General features: G+C 36.3%; 1 protein-coding gene across 1 annotated transcript; it reads right to left on the reverse strand.

The window, feature by feature from the left end:
• Positions 1-7465: 7465 nt before the first annotated feature.
• LOC125179116 (carbonic anhydrase 9-like) lies at positions 7466-15426 on the reverse strand (the record flags this gene model as incomplete). The annotated part of the gene is made up of 6 exons (XM_047884300.1): positions 15362-15426; positions 13819-13848; positions 12904-13071; positions 11047-11188; positions 10156-10325; positions 7466-7584 (listed from the first exon to the last, which is right to left on the reverse strand). Coding segments are annotated over exons 1-6 (681 nt in total), but the record flags the coding sequence as incomplete, so codon positions are not given.
• Positions 15427-21176: the final 5750 nt, after the last annotated feature.

The raw sequence follows: 21176 nt of genomic DNA on the forward strand, positions 1-21176 counted from the left end.
TACAGGGTTTCTATCAGCGCCATGCACTTCGCGGTCGGCAGGCCAACACTCCTGTAAATACAGATTTTAGTACACATTCACTGACTAACAGAGTTGCACAATATTTTATAAGTAACATTTTAGTGTGATTAAACAGAGAACCTAACGTTCGTAAACAATAAACCCTTTGCTTACAGTACTCCTATTTCTCCACAAAGAAATCTAAATACGACATAAGCGGTTAGCGGTCGGGTTCTTTCTAAGTCTCTTTACTTTTCTTTTTCGACGTGAGCTTCATGGTCATAAACCACCACCACAGAGCTTGGGTATTACCAGTCATTCAGTCCCCAGCTCTAATATTCTCGGTCAACCGTGACCGAGGTAACCGTCTGTCTCTGAGGGTTCTCCTCCTCTACTTTATTAAAAAAATATCAATTGTTTGACCAAAAGAAAAACCATATCATATAATTAACCATCGCTTGAGGTCCAAGCTCTAATGAAGCCTCCACCGTATCAAATTGTTTGAGGTTTACTTTTATTCCCTCTGACCACAGAGACCCCAATTTGAGAATTTTCGATTGATATATAGCAATTGGATAAATCATAGATAGATACACCACTACTCGATACATCGTATTCTGTACAGTTTTCTACTTGCACCATTCACAACTAGTTCCTTCATCTTTATTTTTACTGCGTACGCGCTCCTGCAAAAAATTATTTTCGAGTTTATCGCGAATTAGCATTGAAAAAAAATTCTTAAATTGATAGTTGAAACTTTTCGTAATCTAGTGGTGACATTAATATCTCGAAACATATCATGTACGGATTACTTTTTTTGTAATCAAGGAAGAAAAAAAATATTTTGTCCATTATTTAAAAAATTAATTAAAAAAACATTCAACACGTATATTAATTCCCACTGACTTTCCTCTTCATAATAAAATTAACGATCTTTTCTTTCTATTTCCGCGGTCTCGTCAGAACTTCCCCACGCAGTGTCCAATTTTATTGTATTTCTACTTAGACCACGAAGGCACGACTTCAATCAGTTTCGTTCGCCTACAGACTTTTATGGCCCAGCTCATATGGCTCGCCAGCTGCAGGCTGCGGTTCAAAAATTATCCTGAGGGGGTTTTTGTAGTAAAAATGTCGTTTGAGTAGAAAAGCCTTAATTAACCATTAAGTTTGTTATCGATGTGACAACACTTGGGCAAAATTTCCTATTTTGAAATTTGCGTAAAATTTCTTATTTTCATTATAATCATACAATTATTATGATATATAACCTCATCATAATTATAAAGTATTTAATTGCTGCAAATGCTAGCAAAATGACAGACTTTTTAGCTTGAATGATTACTTAGCGACTGCATATTTAATCAGAATGCTTGTTGATTGATAAGTTTAAAGCGAGTAAATCATCTCATTTATATTGAAACGCAGCTCATATATTAGAGTGCGATACTTCAATCATCGTTTTGCGAGCGCACAAGTCCACTAAAAAAATTATTATAAAGTATTTTACATTTAGATAAGCAATAACATCAACTTGTTGATTTCAAGCATTTAAAAAGTTACATTTACCTATATACCATACGATTTGTCATGCGCAGGGCCTAATCTAAATACAATGCAGTATTTGAACACACAATATAATACTATATAAATATTCAAACATCGTTCGAATTATTGGCAAAATATAGATAGAGAGATAAGCAATTATGAACTTTACTGAAAAAGTTATCAAATATTAAGTTCAGTACGGCACAATTGAATGATTTTAATGATAAATGATAAAATAATCACCTCTTCCTCGATAATATCGCATTATCCGAATTCTTGTGTTAGCAAGTTTCATCAATGATGAACTGCATGCACCGTATCATTGTTCTGTAATCATTAATTAGATCACTTGTCTCATGAAGGATCTTTCAACTGTTATCGCTGAGCGCGGAGTAATTTTTGTTCACAAAGAGCTTTTCGAACCTTTATACGTTTTGCCGTGTTGGCGCGACAATATTTATAGTGTGACTCTGAGTTCGTCACAAAAAATTCTCTGTGAATCTCGGTCTAATACGCCAGTGAGTTACGAAATTATTTGTCGGCATTAATTATAAGCAATATGAAATTTTATCTCAATAATAGAATCGTGCATGACATGATCAAACGTTAGGAAAGTTGATAATAACTTAACACATTTGTCATATGAACTGAATTATTAAGTAAAAAAATATTCACCTTCTCATATTAAAATGCACATAATTTTATTTTGCGAAAAAAAAACACACTTTATAGGTAATTGTGCAATTATATAGCAACAAAATCATAATAGTACTGTAACTGTAGATAAATTATATTCTCAAAAGAAATGTATGCATCGTTGTGGAGAATAAAAATTGCTATGATGCTTCTCGTCGTTTGAACTGAACTCGTTCGTTTCATGTGCAGTGCGTTTGAACTGGACATGATCTACTAGTCTTTGACTGTCGAGCCTATTCATGGCTATTACAGTACATAACAATAGACAATTGTTAGCTTAGTCTTCTTTTAAAGTTTAAATCTACCGTTCGAAATTACTTGAATATCTCAAAACATTAATTCGTTACTATGACAGATAATGAAATTGGTTGGATGATATACTTTATCTCTATTGATAAAGTGATATAAAAATATAGAGTAGAATCAATATTGCATTCTAAATATCAACATAAATTTGATCGACATTACACTGTTTAACATGATATTGCTGCATAAACATTGGCAGAAATTAATTATTTAAGTGTTACCTATCTAGATATTAGAATAACACAGTAATAAAGAAATATTTCACTGAATATTTTACTGCCCCAATGTTTTGTTACGTTTTTCACACTTCAGGAGGCAAACGTTTTTTATGGATTCTCATCACCGAACATAATTCGTGGAGCGTAACCGCTGGCTTAATCTTGACTTCATCATTCGTCAACGTGCTCTCATTATTCGAGTCTAACTTATTCACTTTTTACTTATACAATCATTGTATCGTTAGGTACACTCGATAATAGTTGTTTAAAACTATTTGCTCTTCGTGCTTTGGAAATTCAGTGCAATTTGTTGAAATAAATGCAATTATTGCAATTATTTATTGTCTTTGGACTATTTCAGCATCGATATTTCTTCGACTTCCGCAAAACTCGTTTAAGGCATGAAATTTAATTTATAATGAACTTTTAATTCACCATTAATATATAATCGTGAGAATTATATTTATAAATATAAGGCATTTATTTGAGTTTCATGTACTCAGATCTCTGAACCTCTGAATTATTTAAATTCAATAAAATATTTTCGCCCAATTTAACTCGGTATTGAATGGTAAAGGTTTATGTTAGAGGGCAACAATTATTTATAATATGTATCAACTATCGTGATAAAATGACAGATTAATCAAGTCTTACACCAAGATGATAATATGAAATCATTATGCTAGATGAATCGCTAGTTATGTCAAATATAAGACATATTCTACTCGATCGTACGTCGTAATCGATTACGTCGGTTACACTTTGTAGCGTCGCTGGGCATATATATTGATGAAATAGCTCGATATAATACAGGTTCATAAAATATTTCATTAAAATGACCTTGTCTGAACCTTAATTTGACGTTATAACAGTATACATCAATAAGATATCTGGTTCATCATTAACGCTGGAAATTATAGATTTACGCAACATCAATATGCGTTTTTTAAAACGTCAATGAGAGTATATATAGATAGCGTTTATAAATCGATGTTTTCACGACTCGATTAAGTTACATTTTTATTCAACGCTACTTCATTAACGCAGGCATTCAGCAATATTACTGGACCTTTTCAGTTTTTAATATTGACCAGGCTAGACGTTGTTAAAATTCCATTTATGGAATTGCTCTCAATGTGGTACGTACCGTCAGGGCTGATCGGCAACAAATAGCGTCACATTAAATGCGCTTGGATAATGGTTTGACAGTCGGCAATCGGCATGTACCTATGACAGGAATACTGTACGCGTGCAGTGAGCGTTGCTATAGCGATGTTGTTGGCATGTTGTTAGCGCGCTCGAGGACGCAGGATACTCCGCAGGATACACTGCTACACTGCTATGCTGTCGCGCGTGCTTTTAGCTCTATAGCGCGTGCGTGTCGCGTGATACCGTATTTTAAATAAACATCACCTGCATCGAATTCGGTAAATACAGTGAAAACTTTGAACAAATAATATTGTTGTGATGGAATGGGATTAGCCTAATACTTTGTGAAATCACAATTTTCGTTTCTGTAAGTGGTATAAATTAGGAGGTGATTTACATTTTCACACATCGAATCTGAGTAGCGGCCAAAAGCAAAAATTACTTAATAAAAATATTTCGCTTTCGAAATAGTGGGTGCTTGAATTGCGTGGGAAGAAAATGGACGAGCTTCGATTACTTTAGTTGTCACTAGCTCCAAATCTGATGATTGCGACACGCCCGAGCGAAGCCTGTTACCTTCTTTGTACGTCCATCAACTGCTGCCGATTGCGTCTTACAGGACTGAACGCCGTTACCGTGTTAGTGACTACGATGCTACGAGCTAACCGACACATAGATAACTCAGTTTTGATTCCGCACTCTACACGCACTGAAGCTCACAATTGCTCACAAACCGGCGCCCGTAACTCCTTGCCTCAATTGTTCCTGCATTGGCGCTCAGGCGCCGATTTTACGGGGTTACCTCAGATGTGCAATTAGCCCTCTATTCTTCTAAATCAAATCAAATTGATTTCCTATTTAATGTTTTTCGCTCAAGAAGTGCGTTATTTTCTCTACGTTACCTGCGAAGATCATTATTTAAACCTTAGCCTTAAGTCTGTATCTCAAATTTCTAAAGCATCAAACCTTCTACTGTTATTGCTATTTTTCCCGTCCAACTTCCTACCCCTTGAACTGATTTCCACTATTTTCCATCAATTATTCTTCCTTCATAAAGTGTTTACCACACTGGGCATTTAAACATCAGGTTCGTAATGTTTTCAGTGCAAAAGTGAAATTTTGATCATTTGTTTAAACTATAATTTCTTAAACTTTCGCAAGATTTATAATTTGAATTCATTTCTTTACAGTATTCCTTAATCCGATCCTGAGACTGACCGGCCATAATTTATTTGTACGTCACGCATTAGTCACCACTTTCTTTCATCGAGTGACCAACCCGCCATCTTCACCTTCACGTTCACCATAAACTGATGATTGCACTTTTGGATTCGGTGCTCATTGACTAAATATTTTCGCCATTACTATTAAGCTAAATCATTCGAACTCAAACTCTAGATTTTGTTTGATAAATCAAAATAAAAGCTTCCCAGATTATTTCTTTAATTAAAGAAATACCTCACAAGGGAACGCTCTACGGTGCCCGTGTAGGGAACGCTCTGCGGTGCCCGTGTAGGGAACGCTCTACGGTGCCCGTGTAGGGAACGCTCTACGGTGCCCGTGTAGGGAACGCTCTACGGTACCCGTGTAGCAGGAACCAATAGCTGGGACCTGTAGCCGTTTGACGGAAGTTGTTAAACATAGGAATTTGTGAAAAATATTTGGCAGAGATGTCCTCTTTTTGGAATCCTCATTTGGTGCTGCCAGTTGCAAAGAAATGTGGCACTTATAATCTTTAACTCTATCATATGATTCTGCTAAAATGTCTACACATTTTGGCATCGCTCGTTTTTCAATCACCAGAAGACATCGCAATCACCTTATTTTTATTATTTTAAAATTGAAACTTTGCTAGACGCACTTCAAATAATTACTACGAAAAATATCCGATAACGCGGAAAAGTCTTTGTCGGATGCCGTACGAGTATATGAGAAAAATGGAGAATACATATGAAGCGAAAAATAAAAATGGGTTTTCGGTATGTTTAATTTAAATTATTCATTTATTTTATTTAAGTTTTCCAGGAATATTTTCAAACCTGTTGATGTTCGATTGAAACCGTTGCTTATTTTGAAAACAGAGATTGTATGCGAATCGTTTAGAAATTATTTATTTGCTTGCGGATGCTATGACGAAAAATACAAGTAATGATTTTCGAGAATCTTAATAATTTCAAGTAAAAAACATTATTTTTCACTCTTAAATGGGAACATCGAAAAAGCTATGCATCAAAAAATCATTATTAATTTTTTTTACTGATGGAGGAGTGCTTGATATGATCGATTATTAGTGGACCTTAACGAAACGATTGAATTGAAATTAGTATTTTCAATTTGAAATGTTGGACATTCATTTACCCAATAGCGTTAGAAATTATAAAGGAGCTTATGAGGTCCAAAGTTTTCCAACATAACGAAAAATATTCGGAGCCACACCATGGAGTTCAGGACACCGGAAATTTCCAGAGTGAATCGCTTTAATGCTTAATTTATCGGCCTAATTTTTGTACTTTCACGTACATTAATTTCCATTCATAGCCAGAAAATTTTCGGCTGCGAGACTTGAATACCTGTAAAAATAGAAATATATTAACTCATGAGGATAAGTGCTAAAATAATGATAAATTTAAATGGTTAATCTAAATATATTAATGCTGAAAGATTTGTGTTAATATGATCAATAATTCATTAGGTATAAATTTCCGAAAAAGGGGTTATTGTTGCCGGTGATTGCCTCAAAGTTCGTCAAAATAAATAAAAATGCCGGGATAAGGGTTAAAAAGTAGCGCGATTTATTGTATAAACTATTAGGATGAGAAGCAATAATATAACAATTCCAACGTTCCCATGAGTAATATGATTTTTCCTGTCAACTCGTGTAATGTCTCTAAACCATATAAATGTTAAGCTCAAAACTTGCCATAAGTCATAATAATTTTTCTTTTGATCAATATACTGAATATAGAGATAGACGAAGAGAGTGAGAAAGACACAAACTGTTAATCGAGTAACGTGTCTACGTTACGCTGTATGAAGTTTATTGAATTTTTCTCACAAATGAGGCCATTCGGATTTATTTAGTCATCCGCAACTTACTAGATAATTGTTGATAGGTTAAACTTAAGAATCAAAATCTAATCAAAATGCTCTCACAGTTCGTCCGTTCCGAGGTTGGGTGTTGCGGAAATTGTCCACCAGAGGAGCTCCGATTTTGATAAAAACTTTTCAGGTGCACATGAGAGGAATATGAGTAGATTTTGATGGTGTCAGTAGTATATGCAGATCAAGTGTTATATATCATCGCTAAATTATTACTTTTTTCAAATTTGAATTAATTTTTTAAGCTTATAACCAAGTGTACAAATTGACCTCTGATAAAATCGNAAAATCGGTCATTGCTGGCAACGCTCTCATCTATATTGTTTAAAATTTTTGTTTTCGTGAAACCATAAAATATTTCCGTCGCTCTCTTTACACTCTTTCATATCTTCTATACACGCTACTATAAAATATCGATTCAATCTTCGGTCAGCTATCGCAGTTTCCTGAACTGCGACGGCTTGGCTGCAGGGCGGCGTGGTGAGGCTGCCGGGGTAGCGGTAGAACACTTGCTTGTTGCGCGGCAGTAGCGCGCTCAGGGCGCTGGCTCCTTGCAACACCGCGCTCTGCTCTGTCGTGATCAAATAACAACCTAAACATGTGACCAAATAATTTAATTAATTGCCCGATGTTAAATTCATTAATGTGCTCGGGACACACCGAGCTGCTGAGCGACTACAAAGGAGGTACAAGAGACAAACCCCAAAATTACAGGCCGGTTACATTAACATCACACGTAATCAAAGTATTTAAGAAGGTTGCCACAAGGTTGGCGCAGTACATGGAAGACGCTGACCTTTTCAACAGAAGGCAAAACTTTTTTAGACGGAATCGTTCCTGTTTGTCCCAGTTACTGGAGTGTCAGGTGTCTATTTCTGCGACCACCTGATGGATTTGTACTGAGGGTCTGGGTACTTGTTGTTCCAAGTGTGACTAAGGCAGGACAAGTGAAACACGATTAACGCTAGAACAATTATAATAATAAACTGGCTCGGTGAGTACAGAAGGACGGGGATTGACAGGTACAGCACAAGTATGTGCCGGAGGAGCGGCTAGCAAGATGACGGCTAGGCAGTACCGCTACAACTGACGAGCGATGCACTGCTCTGGCTATATATAGTCCTTAACAGGGATGACGTCACTAGGCGTGACTCTACCATGTCGGTACAGAACAAGCTATTAGATGGTGACGTATTATAATCTAGATGGTGATAGAAGATGACCGGACAGGAGCATCACCAGCAAATCCTGGCCATGCTGGAGGAGGGGGCCGGGGTGGACGTGGTGTATTTGGACTTCGCGAAAGCGTTGACAAAGTTGATCATGGAGTGTTCTTCAGTAAATTAAGACTCCTGGGAGTCGGAGGTGAATTGCTGGCATGGATCCACAGCTTCCTAACAGAAAGACTACAAGCTGTCGTTGTAGGAGGCTCGAGATCGAGCGAGGCTTGGGTGAAGGGTGGAGTACCTCAGGGAACGGTACTCGGCCCAATCCTCTTCCTCATTCACATCGCCGACATAGATGTGGCTGTGAACCACGCCACTGAATCGTCATTCATGGACGACACTAGGATACTAATGACCATAACGCACAGGAGGGACTGCGAGAGGTTGCAAGAAGACCTCTCTGCAATATATGACTGGGCCCAAGTGAACAACATGCAGTTCAACGGGAGCATGTTTGAGGTTCTGATAGTCCGGGGGTGCGGAAGAGCTGGTATGGAGCGCCGCTACCTAGCACCTGACAACTCGGAAATCAAAGAGAAGTGACTTGTTCGTGATCTCGGAACAAGTGAAGCGGAACCGATGATCACACTCTTTAGAACCCTTGTAATACAAATTCTTGAATACTGCTGCCAGCTCTTGACCCCGTTCACACTCGGCGCAGTGCGGCAACTGGAAGGTGTCCAGCTAACCTTCACTTCCAGGATCAGAGGGATGGAAGAGTTGAACTACTGAGAGAGGTTGAGGCGCCTGGGTCTGTATTCACTGCAGAGGAGACGGGAGAGGTATGTCATTCTGTACACATGGAAAATGATAACCAGAATGGTGCCGAACTTCGAGAGTGAGACCTTCAGGATTGAGACATATCATAACGAGAGAAGCGGGAGACTGTCAGATTTCAATCCCTGCGGGGAGGATCACTTTCCGTGGCAGGGCCAAGGCTGTTCAACGCCCTACCAAAGGATATAAGAGAGTGGAAGTTTACCCTGGAGACCTTCAAGAGACAACTGGACGTTTTCCTGGGCACAATCCCAGATCGACCTCCCATGCAACACTACCAGCGGCGAGAAGCAAGCAACAGCATCGTGCATCAGGTGGCCCAAATGAGATCGGATGAACGACAATCAGAGGCGGCGATCCATCGTGGCCTGGGACTGCTACTTCCCAAACAAGTACAAGATACGAAGACTATTATAGGCTCACTTATGTGTTGGTAGGTCGTGTGTGTTTGTTAATGCAGAGGTCTTAGCATCAGTGCGATAGGAATATTCAGTGTAAATTAGGTTTGAGAAATTATATCAATATCAGAATATAAAATTCAGTGATGAACAGATTGAGGTGATAATCCCGGTAAAACGTTTGGACAAAACGGAAGAATTAAATGCTGGAATTTAAGCGACAATCAATTTATGTTATTTCAAGCATTTAAAGTCACGAAACGTGTGTTATTGATTGGCCATAAGCATTTCGATTTTTTTGGTCACGTCCTATAATTCTACGTGTTCTGTAAAAATTAAACACCGTCGTCTATGAAAAAATGATTTTTTAGATGTACCTCATAGGCTTACCGCTAACGGTTCAATTTTTGTAATAGATTCCTGATGCTTCAAAAATTTAGACTTTGTAGATATTATAAAAAGCAATATGAAACAAATACTTTTGGTAATCAACTAAGTAGAAATCTTTTGGTTTTATTAAGTTAGATGCTTATATCACTAATAAAGATACAAGAGGGCATCCCAGTGAGGTGATGTGAGCAATAAGGACCTTGAAAGAAGATCGAAGATTTTTTAATCCACTCATTATTCCAACTGTAATTAAAGAAGAACAAATAAAACGAGGGTTACAAGTTCCAACATTTTGTTATGAGATATTTAATTCGATATAAAGCATGCAACATTGCGTATTACATACAATACCTCCTGATATTATAGCTGGAATAGCTTCCAAGATTGGAGTGAGAGCCTCGTTGTCGGCCGGTGATACGTGGAAGAGCACGGAGAGCACAGCCAAGCCTTGTTTATCGGCTAGGAAAGAATGCCGGTCTGTCCCTTGTTTGTTGTGGACGATATGCATCTCGGGAGGGAACCTTTGCTTGATAAAATTTCTCGATCAAATGTCTGCACTTGATATCTCAATGTTATCGTTACTTTTAGGATGAATTGTCTAGTTTATGGCATAATTCTGGGGTTAAGCTGTACGAGAGCGCGTTCTTAAAATTTTCCTTAAAATATCTACTGAGAAAAGAAAAAAGTTGCTCACTACTTACGCCCTCTGGAAAACCCGAGGGAGCGAGAATGTGCCCTGTTGAATTTGCGACTCCAAAGGAAATTTCTAGATTAAAATTTACACAATTCATTTACTGTCAGTGGGATCAATCTGGAATGCTAGAAAATGTATTAATTTGGCACAATTGAGCTGATGGAAATTCGCCGAAAAGTTCAATATGCAATCTTATTTCTCTCCGTTCATCAATGATAGAACATATAAATTCCTGTTGCTCAAAGCTCATCAATTTGGTACTTGAAAATCTAACTTCAGAAATTGTATGGTTAATTTCTTCACCATCTGCCCTCCCTCCCAGTGAAAATTTACAGACGCGGCAGCTTCTGATTTGGATTACCAGAAGCTGGGGCGACTCTAAATTTTGTTACCCAGTGAAAATTTACAGACGCGGCAGCTTCTGATTTGGATTACCAGAAGCTGGGGCTACTCTAAATTTTGTTAGGGCTCGAACATTAATGAAGTTTTAACAAGTTTTTAACATTAATGAAGTTTTGAATCAGTATTGCATAGAAGTAATAAGACACCTTTGTCCGTCAATGGTGTGTTCGGAGCCTTGCGAGTCGTCGCTGCCCCAGTGGAAGTGCAGGTTAGTCACTTCATAGACTCCGATCAATCCGCCTCCCGAGAGCAGGGGCAATCCCATGGGGAATGTGCCAGTCAAAGATACTGGAAGATTGAAAATAACGAGCGAATTACAAACCCAATAAAACGTTATAGAAAATATTTATTATAAAATTTTGTCAAAAAAATATTTGCAACCGATGAAATGAGCGTGCGGCTAGCCGATAAAAGAAAAATTGATAAAAATGCTAGAAGGCAAAAACTGGGAAAGGCTTAATGTTAATAAGGAAGCTTCTCAGAAATCAGATGAAACTTCATTAGTAAAAATTTTTTCCATTTCAATGAATGTTGTTTGCACAAGATCAACACTAGCCGAATGTGGTTCATCGAAGATGAGACAAAGTAGAGTAGTGTACATTTTTATTAATTATTAACTGAATCAACAGCAAACTCAAGCATTTGTTCTACCAGTTCAGCTTTTGGTAAGTTTAGACATTTCTTCTTGTGTTCGTAGATAAGGAGAGATCCTGTCGGCTACAGAGAAATTATTAGGCCAATTCCATTGAGAGAATTGTACGGCACCTTATTACTCTAGACCTAGAGACAAGTTGGAATCCATCTCTGCATAAGATTCGCTGAATCTATGTGGGGGATATCGAGTGGTATTTTACACAGAAAAAAATAAACACGACAATCGGCTGCCTATATACGCCCTTTAAGTCCCATAGCCACAGTGCGGCATAGATTGAGAACGGCGTATTTTGGACAACGGTCTAAAATCTTTTCTCAGTCCTATATATGATCGGAAAGTTTCTACTGTCGAGCGTGCAGTATTTAGAAGTTGATATCTGCTGCTGTACGAATTTTCAGATAACAGGCGGTTTTCAGATGGCCCATGAGTGGCCAGCGGTCGGTTAGGGCTAATTGGCTCGCTGGCCATATCTTTTTAGTCGCTTCACGTTAAGCTGGTTTTCCTCGTCCAGCTAGTGATCGCAAGGCCCTCGTGCTGATCGAGACAGTAGAATAATTTACGACGTCTGTGTCTCATCATTCTTTTCGCAACGTCTCCTAATTCCTTACTGTTCATCAGAACTGTTAGCATTCGATCATTTCCCTCTGCATGTGAGCATGCTAGTTTTTTATTGTTTTTTTTTGCAACAAAAAAAAAACAAATCGATGAGACAGATATATGAAACGCCAGGCATACTGATCAGTGGAGATTAAATATTAAAATAAATGAACTACGCATAAAAAGTTTATAAGACGCATAATTTATGAGCATAATGTGCAAATTTTTTTTTTCATCCTGAGTGTTTTAATTCGAAGGTTGTACGTTATTACTTACTGTCCAGAGAGCCCAAATAAAGGGCTATATTTGCATGGGAAATTTCAGATCACTTACGAGTGGGGTGCAGGTGAATCTACTTAGTGAAGGAGTCCCATAGAAACATTGTCATAAGTAACGCGGCTCGCAGTTCGGGCCATTAATATCATATCTGAATTATTCATCTACTCTAAATTTCAGTTAGCGCATCTAATATATTTTGTAAAGAGCTCAGAGTTTCAGAAGTGACAATGAAACCTGGAATACAATCAGAACGACAGATTCTAATAAGTTTCTTTGAGAAGAGATGTGAATGGCATGTCTACTCAAAGAGATGTCCCCACACTCAAGGTTTGGCGTGACTTCAAGTGCTAGAGGAACACTGCAGAAAGTGATGCTGCGTACATTAAAAAGTAAACTAGAACAAAACGAAAAAAACTTCACGTATCAAATATGTGAATAATATTGTTTTTAAATTTTGTGTCATTTTACTCACAAGTGTGGTGGTTGTTGGTGGCAGTTACGTTTGAAGGAGGAAACTCGTAGTTCGTATACAAGAGATCATCAACAGTCTTTGCTGCAGCAATTGAGTCCCTGATGTTGATGGGCGATTGGCGGTGCCTCGAGCAGTGGAGGGGGAACTGTAGCGGCCACTCATCTTTGTCTGCGTCACATAATTTCAGTTAAATTATGTTATAAGCGACAAGAATGATATAAAGTAAGTAAAGGGTGCAAAAAGCCTGACACCAGTGTGCTTCAATTATATAGAATAGAAACAATATTGCTTTCAAATGGCATCCAGTTGCTTCTACCGTAAAAAAATTAATAATGGAAAATTGACTATATTACTTTACAATAGTATTAATTACTCTATTGGCACATTACTCCGCTGAGCCGTCGCAATCAAACTAAGGAATGACTTCCTTCTTCTCTGAGGAGGGTGGGTTCAAGACAGGAGTCAAGTTATCAAAGACAATAAGTTGTACTCTACTTACTGTATGGCAGAAAATTTTGCTGATATATGTATAATAACATTTCTTAATTATATTCTGATCGTAATAATGCAATATTTCTCTCGATGGCATATAAATAAATAGGGTTCAAAATCGTACTGAGTTGTACATTAAACATACCTTGATCTTAAATTCAAATTTAGATTTCATGAAGTGGTAACAGATGCGTCTTAATAACTTCATTTAAACAGAAATTCTCGACAAACGGGATAAAAATTCGAACTAAGTATTTAGGTAAATAAAATCATTTTGATAGTACCCCGCAATCATATTTGAATTGTTAGCATTCGTAAAATAACAAAAAATGTCTTCCAAATAATTTTATCTTGAATTTGTTAACTTCTGTTATGATATCGGTGTGGTCAAGCATTTGGTTGGCATGTGTTGCTTGCTCTCACCATCGTACTTGTAGGATGATGGGTCACCACCTGAAAAACGAAGGTTCAATTCAAGATTATAAGCTTCAATTTCTATACGTCATCAATCTTAATTTCTCTATGAAAAAAATATTTTAATTATGTTGTTTCACTCGATTATAAAATTGATAGTGAATGATTAAAACTGTATTCCTTGATTATCTAAAGACATTTCGGACTGATAATATCACAAATTAAGTTTCAAGTTATAATAGCGATAAGTTCATATTCAACATTGTGTCTTAAACTTTGAATGCTTTTTAATTACTCTTCATTTTCGTCTGTCAATGTAATTCTAAAGGTAGCAAACCTTATTCTACGTAAAATTTCCCGAATATTTAATTTACTTCAATCGTTTGAGAATATACAGTAATTTGCCGGTAACTAAATGCCTGCCATCTTTAATGTCTAGGGGTCTCCAAACTTTTCAACGTGCGGGCCACATTATATATTTCCCATATTTATGCGGGCCGAAAAAATAAAAAATAAAAAAAATCAGTGCCTGTGATTTTATTTACTCAAATATTGAAGTATGAACATGGAAAAATCTGAAACATAGGGGTAAACATATCCATATCTGAAAACAAAAGTGTAAAATAACTGAAATAAATTCTACAAGTAAATTCTACAGGAAAAAAACGGCTTGTATATGTAGTGTTAAAAGCATAGCATATTATTATAAAGTGGTAAATATTATGGCAACAGCTTTCGTTGATAAACTTAATGGTTGCAATTTTAACTATTTTAACCATGCAATATCTTTGGCTACAATAGTATTATTGCTATTTTGTATAAATAAGGTAAATGTATTGCCAAAGTGCCAAAGTGCAGAGAAAAGAATATTGAACAGTGCTGTGCTCCCTGAAACGGAAGCAGCGAAGCCCCACGTACTCGGCCTCCATCCCCACAATATGCAGTTATACACAACTGATTGGTCGTAATGCACAACACATACCTGCCAGTATTAGTATTTGTACGTCACACTATCGAGAGAGAGGAAAACTGACTCGTGCTGAGCGCCACCAGTCAGCAGGTCACAGCTTTTAATAATTCTGAGATGTCATTCATACAATAATTATTTATTCATTTCACGATTTCATCCCGTGGGCCGGATGAAATTATGTGGCGGGCCGGATGTGGCCCGCGGGCCATAGTTTGGAGACCCCTGACTCTAAGATACAAAAAAATTATATATTTAAAATACAATAACTTGATTGTAACTAATGAACTCTACCAAATAAATGACTAAAAATGACAATGTCAATTCCGAGCGAGTCTATCCTGAACAAAGCGAACTGATTTTGGGCTCAAATTTCTCTCTTATAGTGTACATGAAATTTTTGCTATAGTGGTTCGAGATATTGAACGCATCAAAGGAATACACCAATTTCCGATTGATCACTAACATGCGGTCTGTAATAAGTGGCATCTTTGATTCAACATAAAAATGACAGTCAAGCAGCAGTACACAGCATTTTTTAGAAATGTTTGATGTAAGTTGTTGCTGGTGATTTATTCTTCTTACCGACAAATATTCCCAGTGATATGAACATCATTAACGTCACTACAAGGTGCATCTTGACACTAAGACAGCGAGGTCCTGACTGGACTTCATCTAGTCCCCTCTAAACTTTAATTCCATGTGTGTTTGATGATCAATATCTTTCCACCCTTATCTGTTGTAAGCTCAGGCTTTTCTTCCTAATTAGCTCTGGAACTTATGTAACCATATGTTACTTGGTTGTTCCATTGAAAAGGCTTAGTGTGGACTTAGGCCTTGGTCGAATCTGCGTAGTCTGAACAGAAGACAAATTATGCGCACATCAGTTTTAGGACGCATCTTGACAATTCCATAGGCCTTAGCCATAATATAATTTTTTACTCGGTTTTGCATGTATGCCAGGTTCGGTATATGAATTGATGGTCTGAAGAATTTATGATGAAGCTCAAACCATATAGCATCTATTCAGTTATTATAAATCATAAATTTTTAAAATCATCATATCATAGAATTAGTTCCTTGATCCTCTTGGGCGTCTCTTTCAACACGAGATACTCGTAAAATAATCTCGAAAACAGACAAGTTCCGCTAACGTAATGCATTGTTGTGTAATTATTGTTGTGTAATGCATTGTTTAGACATAGTTTCTGCTAATAGATTACGCCCAGAAACTTTGTTTTACTTAGCTCAGCCCATCATGCTGAAGGCATCATTTATAAGCCATCTTTGGTCAAATTGGTTATCCGTAAACATTGCATGTTTGCGAACGAATGGGTCAGCTTCACGGCTGAGTGTTAACGAGTTATTCGGCATTCAAATTCGTCTGAAACTGTTTTTGAGTATTTTATTTCAAGTTAAGATTGACATATTTAATTTAGGGAGTACGACAAAGAGGAATCCTTTCATAGATAATTATTGCAGAAAAAATATTATATATATTATAATGATATATTTGTCAAAGTTCGTGGATTTGTGTGTATGTTTACAACATGGAGCCACAAATACGAGTATATATATGGGCTATTAGGGAGCACATACATGATACTCATCCTGTCGGGATACGAAAGAGAGGATTGTTCTGAAAATTGAAATTTGCTTTTGGAATAATTTTGAAGCATAAATTAATTTCACAAGACGTCAAATAGTTTGCTCCATATTTTCAAAGAAGATTAAAATGGGAGTCCTATCTTCTATGTGAACGGGTTGGCAATGGTCCTTATTCAATTAGAGTACATATAAGCATCATCATTGGGATTTTTAAGATTTGTGATTACGGAATTACGGGAATGACCTGATTGAGATTCCAGAGTGCAGGAATTATCTAGCCCTGGCAACGCCGGGCTAACCTGCTAGTTACTGATTATTATCCATTTGAAAACATGCTAATGATTCAGTGCAAACTTTTTTTATGACTATTAAACATTTCTGATGCTGCTGATGATCATTTTGCCATCTTCTGATGAACATTTTGCACGCTTTAAAACGCATGTTCGTTTTGCGCGATATAAAGACAGAAACATTAAATATTAGTACAGACGAGAGACAAAAAAAAAAAGAATAATAACACACAAATACACTTAGATAGGGTCGAATGATTGAGCAGTATGGTAGCCGTGCCTGGAGATCAATGTTGCATCATTTTAAATACTGATATCGATGTACCAGCTTTATAATTTAAAAGTTCGAACGTTTCGATTGCTCAATTTTTTCATGTAATGAGTTAGGTGCAGTTATAGATTGAGGATGCAATCGCTTACTGGTAAATATTATTCCCGGAAGATTGCATAGGAATATGAGTTCGAATGTGTTTATTTCCGTTTTATATAATCATGATCCTGTAAATATTCAGGGGCTATTCGGGCGCATATCCTGAATACTTAGTTTGATAGTTTCTGGATCCTTCTTACATATATGGAATATCATCTCTGTTGTGGGATGAAAAACTGGGGCTGCATTAAATGATTGAAGCAAATTTTATTCAATTGTTTGAAATTATTTTTTACAAAACAGTTGGAGTGATATGGGCTCTTTTAATTGATGAGTTTCGTCGAACAGGTGTTTATTTAATTCTTATTATACTTCAGTTCGAGAATACAAATGGTAAAAGAAATGTCGACTTGACAAAGGTGATTGTCAAATCTAAAGGGCAACTCATCCTGATAAATATTAGTAGGTGCATCGATTATTCAACAAGCTTTAAAAACATTTACTCAATGAATGATTACTATATTAAACCTATTTGATGGTGCATTTTAGGGTTGAACAGCCACATCCAAATTACTGATGCTTGTGTTTGAGGATAACCCGAGAGTTTTAAAATAATTTTTTAAAAGCTGGGAATATAATAGATTTAGAAATTCAGTGAAGACACTTTGTGTTACTGGGATAAAAGGCATGGTACAATTTGAAAATCTTAATCTTACAGGAAGCAATATATAAACTTTATGCAAATAGTAATAGTCACATGATTATTTATTTTGCAATCGTAAATATAATCACTTAATTTCATGACTCACTGATATTTCTGGTATTATTTTGTCTCATCGTATTTCTTTTCAGTAAACGAAGGATTTAAATGATTTTAATGTATGCCAGTTCACCCTATCGTACATGGCTTCTGGTAAGATGAGATTTGAGCTTGATATGTGGTCACCATTTATGCGCGATGAAATAATTTGCTTACATAGAAGCTCATCAAATTGGGTAATACACGAAATAAATTGCATTTCAATGAATTTTTTAAAATTCATGAATGAATTTTTTAAAATTCATTGACGGCAATAAATTTGGCAAACGAGACAGGGATGAAATTATTCACTCATATATGTGATGACTTGCGTTATAATTTGACATTATGAACAAACAAACTTTAATTTCTACAGTACAATGTGCGAAGAATAAAGGCTAAAACTAAAAAAGTTGCATAAAACATTTTACTGAATAGAAGTCCTAGATAAACGGAGGTATGTGTCGACGAGGAATGAAGAGTTCGCCCACGTGACGTCGCGTACCCACAAGAGGAAGCTTGTGAACCTCCGCATCGACGGAGAAGTTAAGTCATGTGACCCGGATAAAGTTATTTTCAATTTTAGTTCCGTTCAACTGTAGCCTAGAATTAGAACACTGTTAGCTTTCGGTTTAGATTTTTGTCTGCCAGTTTTCAAATTAGATTTCCATAGATATTTTTTAGCATTTGAAAAGCTCGTATATAGTGTGAAATCCTTAAATTGTCAAAATCTCCCTGTGTTCACTGAGAAGCTTAAAATTGTTGCAAATAGATATTATTATAACTTCAAGCCATTTAAAATATTTTTCGCTATTGCTACCAAGCAGGATTTAGTTGAACTTCGAAAATTTGCTTCTAATCGTGATATAATTGTAAGTAGGCCGGATAAAGGGCGAGGTGTGGTCATTATTGATAAGGTTAGGTATCTGACTAGTATGACTTCTCTCATTTCGGACCGCACTAAGTTTATTGAAATTTTAGATCCTATACAAAAATTCACTTTGAGAGTAGAAGACAAAATTAACAACATTTTGCGTAAGGTTAAAGCCCTCAAATTAATTACCGATGATGTTTATAGCCGACTATTTGTTTCTGGTTCAGGTCCTGGAGTTCTATATGGGCTTCCCAAAGTTCATAAGGCTAATTTCAATACAGATTTTCCTTTTCGGCCAATCTTTTCAGCTTGTAATACTCCTAGTTTCAATTTGGCTAAATTTCTCGTACCTATTTTGTCTCCATACACGCAAAATCAATATACAACTGAAAATTCTCATATGTTCTCCAATGAAATTTCGACTATAAAAAATGCTAATACAGTCGGTATGACCGCACGAGCACTTTTCACCAGAGTTGCCGAACATGCTGGAAGAAGTTTCCGTACTGGGCGTCCACTTGCTCAGCCGCCTCATTCATCAGTCAGACTTCATGCAGAACAGTGCTCACTTGCTCCTCCCGTGTCCATCAATCAATTTTAAATTCTTTGTAACGCTAGCAGATAAACCGATCTACGAATTTTAGAGCCTCTTTACATCCATAAACTTAAACCCAAATTGAATAACCAATCCAGCTCTTTTCCTCTTTCGATTCTAGGTCAATAGTTGTGTGTTTTTTTCCTTTCTTTCCTTATCATTTTCTAAATTTATTTACTAAAATTGATTTCCATGTATTTCCAGATGTTTTTTACTAGCTGATGATGGGCATAGCCCGAAACGTTCTGTTTTGTTTATCTAGGACTTCTATTCAGTAAAATGTTTTATGCAACTTTTTTAGTTTTAGCCTTTATTCTTAAACTTAGATGAACTCCTCGAGATATTGTGAACAATGTGCGAATCGATAACATACATTTGTGATAACAGGAAATGAAGCAAACCCTTGAAGCCTATAAATTTATTTTCTCACGGTTATTTTCCTGATCATATAGAATTAACAGACAGATTCTAAATGACAAATTTCAGAGCCACGAGGAAGGCGATTTGTCTCATTAGACTTCAGCTCGGGTTGACTTCCCGGGTAAATCAAGGGGCTTGCTCGTGCAACTCAATCCGTAGTAAAATGAAAATTTCATAACATGAAACGACTTACTTTGTGGCCATGAAATTCACCTTAATAGATACCGCACATGAATAGATGGATTGACGATTGTCTTGCTTGTTTTGACAGGCAAGTTGATTTGATCATAATTAACACATTCACAATCTGAAACGAAACACAAGACGGAAATTATCGCAAGAGGCAAATCCGAAGTACGGGCTGTTTTTCGCAATAAGGTCATCAATAAATTCTTGCTAACGTGTTCTTATAATAAAAATACTTTTAAGACTATGATTATTGTTGAAATAATTTGTTAAAGTGTTGAAAAGTTTCATAAATTGAATACCTTAGCAATCATCTTAATATTATACATAACAGATAAATCATTCATATCGAACATGCCTGATGATATAATAAAAATGATTAGTTTTTATTTGAAACCCGGCTTTAATAGAAAGTCTTACCTCAAAACTTATCAACAAAATGAACTGTTTAACGCTTGAATATCTTTATGATTTCTCCAGTAATTTTTTATGATTGAATCGTATGTGAAAAAAATAAAAACTACTCATGTTGGATGAAAAATTTGCATTCAATTATTTCAATAATAATCGAGATTATATTATTCGTGGAGTGTAATTGAGTTGATGAAATCGTTGTACTTGCAATATGACGAGCAGCGCAGCTGAGCGACTCAATACAAGAAGGAGCGGTACACCTGAAAAAAAGAGCATCCGGTCACGATCCTGATATCCTGTCTAGCCTTCTGTGCATCACCATAGTGAGGGATAAGTAATGACCCGACCTCGAAGCAAAATTTGGACCTTGAAACAAAATATTTTCAGACCATCTTTACGAAATAATTCTATAAGTTCAATGCGTATTCGTCTGCAATTCTTATTTGGCAATAATTCATGTTGAATTCTAAGCAGAGGATAACATTTAAAATTATATGCATTTAAGCTGTATTATTTTTTGAAGATAACACTTCAACACTTCTAAAGAGGCAAGTGTCTCCGATGTTACTAATGTACAATAAATATTTTTTTATTTTATAAAAAATAATTTTTTGACATTTTTGCCTAATATTATATTTTTTTCTAAATTTAAAAAATTGTATTCTGTCAATTAATTCATGCATTGTCTGCAAGTGTGCAAAATTTCAAATTGATTGGGTAGGTAGATGTATGTTAAATATCGATTGTACGATTTGTAGCAGACAGAACAACAAACAAACAAACAAACAAAAAGAAGTGAAGTTGATGAGAAGTGTTGTAAAAAAAGGCGTTAATTCTAATCGCT

The sequence above is a fragment of the Hyalella azteca genome, unplaced genomic scaffold, assembly GCF_000764305.2.
Source record: "Hyalella azteca isolate HAZT.00-mixed unplaced genomic scaffold, Hazt_2.0.2 contig15119, whole genome shotgun sequence".
Lineage (NCBI taxonomy): Eukaryota > Metazoa > Arthropoda > Malacostraca > Amphipoda > Hyalellidae > Hyalella > Hyalella azteca.